Source organism: Micromys minutus, assembly GCF_963924665.1.
Source record: "Micromys minutus genome assembly, chromosome: 24".
In the NCBI taxonomy this organism is placed as follows: domain Eukaryota; kingdom Metazoa; phylum Chordata; class Mammalia; order Rodentia; family Muridae; genus Micromys; species Micromys minutus.
In genome coordinates this window covers 5143254-5152693 of record NC_137959.1, presented here as the reverse complement: position 1 = coordinate 5152693, position 9440 = coordinate 5143254, and the positions used below count along the sequence as shown (strand labels likewise).

The window sequence follows — 9440 nt, the reverse complement described above, 5'->3', positions numbered from 1 at the left end:
AGAAAGAAAAGAAAAAGAAAAAAAACGCTATTTCTTTTTTTAAAATTCTCATAGGAAATGTTATCTTTGAAAGATGTTACAATGTCAGACACAAATTGAAATTCTTCTTCTAAGTAGTATATATAGACAATTCCTAGGGCTACAAATATTTCATGGAAGAGAAAAGGTAAAACAATTATATTCTCCAAATCAGACTGGCTTCTTTCCTTCTAAAAAGCTCCCAGTCTCTTTAAGTCAGGTCTCCCTGTATAGTCCAAGCTAGACTGGAACTCAAAATCTTCATGCCTCTGCCCCAGAGTGCTAGACAATAGGAAATGGGCTAGAAAACAGAAACAGACTCAATCGTAATGGACAACTAGTGCCAGTTTATTTTGATACTATATAAAAAAAAAAAAACCACATTAAAAACATTTAATTTCCTCTAAAAAAATTAATCAATGTGTAACTTTTTTTTTTTCAAATGAGGGTTCTTAAATGCTTTAACCTCCCTTCTAGCCATCCACCCACCAGAGGTAGTAGAAAGGAAAGGATACAAGGTTAGTGGACCTGTTTAAGATATGATTCTTTGAAGCAACTCCCATCTGCACTGTCAGATAATCAGCAATTCAGTTCACAAGGGTTAGCAGTGGCAGCCTGGTAGTCAGGAGCGGTGGTGCTACCTAGCAGAGACAGCCAGGCCTCAGCCAGGCACTAGTCAACAGGAGGGACCACGGCCAACAGGAACACCGGGTAAAGTTCTCAGCTGTGCTTCTCAAGCACTGCACAGACAGTGCTAGAAGCAAACCCAGTTCAGCCTCCATCGCTGTCTGTCACATCCTGTTTATACGCTTTACAAACATGAGATGTCTTCCACGGGTCTTAGCCTCAGCATGTGCCTTGCGTCAGCGCATGAGTCTCTATCAGCTGACAACACTTTGCCCAAGTCTGCAGGAGCAGTCAGAAGCTGTAGCACACCACCAAAAGTTTTTTTTTGGTATGTTTCTCTCTGAGGAGTCCCAACAAATGCAGCTCAATTATGCAATGTAAGGCAGATCGATACATGCATATCATTAGCAAAGAAAAATCCTTTCACATGCTTGCTTTAGCAAAACATACCTCTGTCTGTTTCAGCCAAATGCTCCTTCATGAGTCTGCCTTAGTCTTTCACCTGTGTCTGCTTCAGGAAAACACTCCTTCACATGTTTGCCCAGGAAAACACCATCCAACACAACAAATTTTCCAAAGAACCTTTAAATTTTTACTTCATCAATGTACTGGAAATTACATGTACACTAGAAAAACAGTTTTTCAATATCCAACAACCATCATATGAAATAACCACCATGCTGGTAAAAAATATACATATTTTATACATCTTGAAAATTTCAGTTTAGTTTTCTTATAATATAAAAAAAAATGGAAAGATTGGCTTCAAATTCATTTTTAGCAACATAAAATATATGAGCTTTATTATATAAAAAAGACATGACCTAAAAGTTATTTATTTAAACTATTTTTAAATGTATGTAAAATTGCAAAGTAACATGCTTTTTCACCAAATATACTTGATATACTATGCAAAGATAGAATAAAACAGATGCCTGTTCACTTCTGTCCATTTAAAAGTCACCGTATTGAACGATACATCATGAAATCGATGGTTGTGCATCTAGGGAATTTCCCAATGGAGCTCTCTTCCACTGGTGTGTATATTTTAATTTGTCTCATGTGGGTATCTCTTCCATTCTGGTGATTGGCTAGAACAGCAATCTGAATCATGAATGTGCGTGTTGGCTTCTTATGATTGTCAGTTAAAGGAACATGAATCCAGCCACTTGGTTCCACCAATTCAAGTTGCTGACAAGAAAAAAAAAATCAATTATGTTAATTCTATGAATAAGTTTATAGTGAATGAATTCTAAAATTATATTTAAAACTCTGCTCACTGAGATAATAACAATACTAAGCACTTACCTGGCTCCTTAAACTCATGAACCTTTACGTGACCCTGAGCTCACAGATAAAACAGGTATATAGAGCATTTAATACTAAATCTGATAAAGAACTAATTTTAAAATAATTTTTGGTATATAATTTTATAATTTATTAAAGATGGAATTATTTGAGAGTGTAAGATTTAGACTATTGTCAATACTTTTAGTTGATTGATATTGTGATTTTCTAATCACGAATGCTGAAACTTTCACTTTGCATAAATACATAGTACAAATGATAGAAGTCTATTTAGGCCATTTTACAAATTACTGGAAATTCATAATCCTGAACCAGAAGTCACTGAAACTTAAGTCACTGTCTGTACTGTTTGATTTGCTGTCCTGTCTTTATCCTGGTCCAAATAAGACTTTTTTAAAAAATTGCCACTTTTGTTGCTCAAAATCATTCCTATACGACTTTCCTACTTTCTTGGTAAGATACAAAGATACTACAAATTTCATTACTTTCAAGTTCATGTGATCCTTCCTGGCTCAGAGTTCTTTTTCTTTCAAAATATTGGATGTAACCTAAAAAAACCTTTTCTCAAGACTTGCCTCTTCCGGGACCTTCTCCACTCTCCCTTCCTCTCCAGGACTTGCCTGTGTATCCTGAAGTGTTAATTCCCTATAGCTCTGTCCCAAAACAATCGCCAATTCCATAAAGCAGTCCCGATTCTCCACACCCCAGCAGCCAGGCATATCATACCCCAGTGCTAAGGGCTTGAAATGGAGCTCACTGGCAAACCAGCATAGTCAAAACAACAAATTCCAGGTTCAGTGAAAACCTGTCTCAAAAAAAAAAAAAAAAAAAAAAAAAATAGTGCACAATCAAAAAAGACACCTCACATTGACATCTGAAGCTTCTGTGCACATGTATATACATACATACCATATGTGTACACAACAACAACAACTGTAAAAAAGAAATAAACTTCCAGGAACAATCAGCTGCCTTTTTCTCTAGATTTGAGGCCCAGCCTACAAGAGGGAACTTGTACCTATTAGTGTAAACCTGGTCAAAAGCTCACCGATGAGATTATGCTGTCTAAACAGTAATGTTCACACTCATAGGCTGCTGCTGCTCAGGGGCCTGGTCAGAGAAGTTTCTTACTACAATGGGCAGCAGGTAAGTCACAGACTCACAACTGGTCAAAAAGCCAAAAATAAGCAACAATGACATGCTGGCCCATAAATGAGATGCCTATCTCATCCCCTCCATGGTTCAAAGGACACCCCAGAAAAGAGACAGAAAGGATGTTAAAAGCCAGAGATAGGGTATGCTGTGTAGTCCCAAGGCCGTGACCCAGCTACTGTACTCACAAACTCAGAGCAGCTACGGTTACCAATACAAGACTAAGCCTGTACACATTCCATGAGGAGGAGAGGAAACCATCAGACCCCAACCCTCCATGAAGAGCTACTGGCAGTTAGAGGTAGAAGAATATGATTTTCCTTAGTTGTGGTGCACTAATGAATTATCCTTACTCTATAAATAACCTCTTAACCATGCTCATAAAAGCAACCATAATTAATGAAAGAGGCAAATTATTTTAAAAAAACAATCAAAGCAGACATGAAAGTAACATGGATGTATTGAGAAGAATTTTCAGCAGGAGGGAAGGGGGACCAATGATGGAAAATAAAAATAATTAAAATTCACTACACATGGATGAAACTGACAAGAAGAAAAGTAAACCTCAGACCGAGATGATAGATATCTGTCCAAAGAATACACAATAACACTCCTATTCAAAACAGCTATATATTTGCTAAGTAGGGTGGTAGAACTTGGGAGGCAGAGGCAGGCAGATCTCTAATTTCAAGGCTAAGCTCAATATTAAAACGTTCATAGAAACACAATATATAATTAAAAACACTAATGGTCAAATAGATAAACAGTAGTATTTCACAATATGGAATATTATACAGCAGCACGTAGGAGTGATCTATACTCATCTATAGTGAGGACTATCTTGATTATGATGAAGCAGAGAACTTATGCACAAGACTCTATATAACATATTCTTTCTCTATAAGCAAACAAAAACATTTCTAATGATGGCAGGAACTATTCTAAGCTTCAGACTTTAGAAAGCATACAAAAGATTTTTTAGGAATTTTCTCTAACTAATTATTATAAAGAACATTTTCTGTGAAAATTTAGTAAGCTTTTCACTTTGGTATGTAGATTTTTGTACCAATATTAAAAACAATAAGAAAATATTTTTTATTTATTTTAAATGACCCAGACTTTTCTTTCTGCATGGCCATGTCCCCTGATTGCCATGTGACAGGCTTGTCTAGTAAAATCCAACAGGATCCCAAAAGCTATCGAGTTTCCCACTGGCCATTTCTGTATCACATGCCTTTGATATATTGTCCAGAAAGGAAGACAGACTGAGGACTACTGCACAGGTAGCCAGCCATGCCCACACCTCACACTGCCCATCTTACCTACTCTTGCTACAGGCACTAACTACGTTCTTTCTAAGCGCTGCTTGCAGCCAGTCCCTTGGAAAAGTATCAATCTGAAAACACTTTCATAAGTTTCTCACCATAGTACCTTCTCATACAAAATCTTGGCAGTATTTTGCTTCAGAAATTGAACCACACCATCTGTAACACTGATCAAAGAATTTTACACTAAGCTAGAGACAGAATCTGAAACTTGCAAAGGTCAAGGGACACTATGCATAATTGAAAATGGGTCAAGGTTGGGGCTGAAAAGATGGTTCAGAGGTTGACAGCACTTCCATGGGATTGGGGTTCATTTCCCAGCACCCACATGGAGGCTCACAAACAAATGTAGCTCCAAGTGTTGCACAGGCCTACACATAGGCAAAACCCCATACACGTAAATAAAATAGAATTAAAATTAAACTTTAAAATATGTTCAGGGATTCACATACCTTTGTGAATTACTTTTATGTTTATAAAAATAAAAATGACTCCAGGGACTTTTCATCTGTCACATGAAACCTTTGTCCCCTAAAATTAATCATCCTTTTATGGTGATCAAGTAGCCACTACCAGGATGCTGGCCTATTGTATCTTCAGAAACATAAGTCTAAGGTCAATGTAACTATGTTCATTACAGACACATTCTAATGCCCATAAACACTAAGTTTCACTTTGCAATCAATGTACAACACAAGAATCTATTCTACCTGAAAATCGATTCATTCAGTCAGCAACTTGTATGCCTACTATACAGCAGCATGCGGAACAATTTGAACATGTATTAGAGAAAGAGCAATCACTGAGTTACTGTGCTGTGTGTTCTTTATGTTCAGAAAATACATCTAACCATTAGTCTTTACAAAAACATCACTGTGATCTGCAAACCCTTTGAAGAAGAGTTCAGTTAATATACACCCTTTCCCCTGAGGCACTGGGGAAACAGAAATCCATAAAAGCAAGGGACAGACCAGTAGGTAAAAACTGAGAAAGGTCAGTTAGAAAAGTAATTTCCAGTTCAGTTCCATGCACTCTGCTCACTGCACAACATGTACTGAGATGGGGTTGAAGGAAGAGACAAGGAGGACACAGACCAACAAGAAGCCAGGTAATGGAACTTCAGTGTTTCTGAAACTGAAGTGAAGACAGTTCTGGCCAGAAGTCTACATGAGAAACAGCAACCTAGATTCTCACCTGCTTCTTGTTGACCAGGTTCCTTTCCTACTCTTACAGAGTGGTAGAAAGGGCTTTTCTGTGTGGACAACCTGGACAAGGTGGACTTCTAGAGTTAACAAAACAGGAAAGATGGCAGCATCATATTACCCAGTGGGAAGCTCCTCAGCTCCTTGTGTCTTGCTCAGCTACAAGAGCACTGGATCACCTGTACCTGCCCGGTACCCAGGTCAGATAAGCATTAATTCTGGGACAAAATGAAAAATCCATAAGGAAAGACCTACAGATAATGTCAGGGTAATATCCTAAATTAACAGATACTTATTGAATGACTGATCACTTTATGTTGGATACTATTCTAATTGGTTCGGCTATATTGATTAAAAAATAAAAACAAATGCAAGCAGTTAGTATTCTAGTGGGGGAAGATAAAACAACCCAGATGTGTGATTTTCAAGTATATCAAGTAATAAAAGTAGTGTGGGAGGAAGAACGAACGAACAAAAGCAAAGCAGAAGCATGGAGCAGCATGCAGGTGCAGTTTTCAATAAGGGGCATTCTACATCTCACGGGAGCATGAGCAGAGGCCTGAAGGACCGTCAATACTGAGCAGCAGCCTCCGTCATAAGCACAAATTGCCAAACTGAACTCTTTAAATATGATAAAACAGCCAGGGATCTGCCAGCATGTGAACAAATAAACAAAACAGAAAATGAAACAGGAAAACAAAGAGAATTTCCACATTTTGGCCTTGGAAGAAGCAAGATGACAAAAGGAACATCCTTTGGAACAGGTCACAATAAGACACACACATTGTGCCGCCGCTGTGGCTCTAAGGCCTACTGCTTTCAGAAGTTGACCTGCGGCAAATGTGGCTACCCTGCCAAACGCAAGACAAATTATACCTGGAGTGCCAAGGCTTAGACATGAAGCACCACAGGACTGGGTGGATGAGGCACCTAAAACTTGTCTGTCACAGATTCAGACATGGATTCCGAGAAGGACCAACACCTAACCCCAAGAGAACAGCTGTTGCAGCATCTAGCTCATCTTGAGAATTTAATCACTCATAAAAAATAAATAAATAAATAAGGGGGGGGTCCGTTTTTTTTTTTTTTTTAAGGAAAATTCCCATCAGAGGCACTGAAGGGAATGCAAGAAATTTCTCCAGTAACACAACATGTCCATGAAATAAGAACAAACTGCTATTCTCTTAAATCAAAGAACAGAAAGAGGCCTTAAAAACTAAAAACACGCACACGAAAACTAAAAGTTCTTTTAAAAAAATCAATGCACAAAGCATTGTAGTTAAACATGTCAGTGATTCCTTGAGAGAACAGAGAAAACAACAGCTTCTATCAGAGCGCAGGAGCATGTCACAGGACTGCAAGACAGATGTTGCCACATTCATAGGATTTAACACAATGACAAGGCATGAGATCTAACACCATGAGAGCTCAAAGCATCGAGGATTAAGAAATTATAAAAACTTCTAGAGAGAAAATAGGTCACATGCAAAGTATCAGAAATCAAAAGTAGCGTTGTATTTCTCAGCATTTACACTGAAAACTATGAGGTGATGGAGAATGTGTTTAAAATAATGAGGGGAAACCATTTCCAAACTAGAATTCCATACCCAGCCAAATCATCCCTCAAGGGTGAGATTAAAATAAAGTTTTCAGTCATGCAAGGTTTCAATAATTTACCTCCCATGTGGAAGATGAATTCCACCCAAAAGGGAAGCAAAACAAGAAAGATGAGGACCTGAAGTCCAGAAATAAGGATCTGCAAAAAGAAGATGTGACAAAAATTCCTCAGATGACATTGGAGGCAAAATAGGTAAGATAGGTGTACATCTGAAAAGCTGACAGAATCTTGATTTACATTTAAGAAAAGTAAAAGGAGAAGGGTCTATGAGAGAAACTGAGGCAGGAGTCTGGGGAGGCAGAAAGACCTGCCAGAGGCTGATGGTGGTCTGACCAGAGGAAAGCAGGCTGTCAGGCTGTCGGAATGTGTAGTCGGCTACAGCGCAATTATAGTAAACTTGAGCAAGAGACAAGCCTCCTTTAGCACCGCTGTTATTCTCAGTCTTTGGCTAAGGAGCCAAAATATGAGAGGTAGCCCTCAGAAGAAACGTCAGGCTCAGTAGTTGATGCCCACGCTCCCATCTACAAGCAAGCTGGGGTATGATGACTACTAGACAGGCTTACGAGTTCTAGACCAGCCAGGGCGGCAAAGATAAGTCATTTTCCACAGGCAAGTAGACAAGTAATTTCCTAGTGGCCAGGAGTTCAGCACGGTAGTGGAGCATGATGAGAACCCTGTGGGTTTGATCCAAGCACGTCCAATGGGGGAGAGAGGAGGGAAGAGAGGCTGCAGTCACTTGTCTATTCTTAAGTGAAGATCGACAGGAGATGTGCACAGGCCACTGACTGGTTCACCTGGGCAGCACCCCAGCCTGCAATCAATCACCCTTTCTCCTGCAGTTTCTTCAAGTCCTAGAGCAGGGACATGTCTGAAATCATAACATCGGAGAGGAAGGGTATAGGCTGCTTCTGCAGGATACTCATCATAAGGTTGGCTAGGAAAGCTAGCTAAGTCTGGGTCACTTCTGGAAAGTTTAGTTCATGTTCACAGACTTCAGACTCCTGCTCACTTCCAAACTTCTGCTATGTGTACGTCCACCTCACAGAGAACCATCTATGTGAGTGAGGCACTAACTCCCTGTGATAAACCCTCCTTGCACACTCCCTTGTACAGACACACTGAAAGAGCAGCTGAGCTGATGAACGGATGAGCACAGGAAAGAGGCAGGAATTGAGATACTAAGCATGGCTATTTCAGGAGTACTTTATTGAGCTGTCAGAGAAGCTATGGGGAATTGACAAGTAACATTTTGAATTAGGGCAGGAAAAGGAGACTGCTATTAATTTCAAGGCAAACAAGATAATGCCTCAAAATGAAATTTAAGCATCGAACGTATACAAATAATACGTATGTGTCCACAATAATAAAATGTTCATAACTTCAGTAAATATCACAAAAAACCACAGCAGGAAAATGAAGAGATCTATATGAGAGAAATCGAACTGCGGACCTAGACTCTGAGGGTTATTGATGCTTCTATAGCACAGACACACGCTGCAGAGATGCGGACATCTGAAGAGCCTGGAGAGAAAGGCAGTGGGAATGACCTGGGGGTGAGTAAGACACACATCTATCAAGCAAGGCTGACCACGCTAAACCTTTCTCAACTTATGAGGACACTTACTCTACCAGGCATTCCTTTAACATGTTTGTAGATGGACAGTTCGGCCTTGAGCACCTCCATAAGGTACAGTGCTTATTTTAGTTTTACTTTATTTACGTGTATGGGTATTTTGTCTGCTCGGATGTCTGTGTACCACATGCATGCTTGGTGTCCACAAAAGCCAGAAAAGGGTATTGGATCTCCTGCCACTGAAGTTACAGATGGTTGTGAACTATGATGTAGGTGCTGGGAATCGAATCCAGGTCCTCTGAAGAGCAGCCAGTGCTCTTAATTGCTGAGCCATCTTATACATTTTAATCTTCACTTTACAAGCAAAAGGCTCATGGCATCAAGATATTAGTTTTCCAGTGTTAAGGTAAACAGGAATTCAACACCAACAGACCATGCCAAGCCAGGTCTCTTGGAGCCTTATCAATTCAAAGAACTACATTTATATGCAATAATTACATGTTGCTAAAATACTTTGTTTCATTAATTTATATGGTAAAGCTTATTATAGGATGCTTTTATCTTTTAATTAAAAATAAAAATTTTCCATACAATATATTCTGATTATGGTTTCTTCT

The 9440-nt window shown here is 39.1% G+C and overlaps 1 protein-coding gene and 1 pseudogene across 4 annotated transcripts in view; one reads left to right on the top strand and one right to left on the bottom strand.

The window, feature by feature from the left end:
* Window positions 1-545: 545 nt before the first annotated feature.
* The window catches only part of ANAPC10 (anaphase promoting complex subunit 10), a 53002-nt gene continuing 44107 nt past the window's right edge, over window positions 546-9440 (bottom strand). For 2 of the 3 annotated variants that reach the window (XM_080936678.1, XM_080936677.1), the window contains exon 5: window positions 546-1836. In XM_080936678.1, coding sequence (XP_080792804.1) covers window positions 1606-1836 — 231 coding nt within the window. In that variant the 3' untranslated portion in view covers window positions 546-1605. The remainder of the gene's footprint in view (window positions 1837-9440) is intronic. The other variant, XM_080936679.1, reaches the window with a different exon arrangement.
* On the top strand, window positions 6369-6658 carry LOC308435849 (large ribosomal subunit protein eL37-like; annotated as a pseudogene). The gene has a single exon. The product of its transcript is annotated as a large ribosomal subunit protein eL37-like (transcript).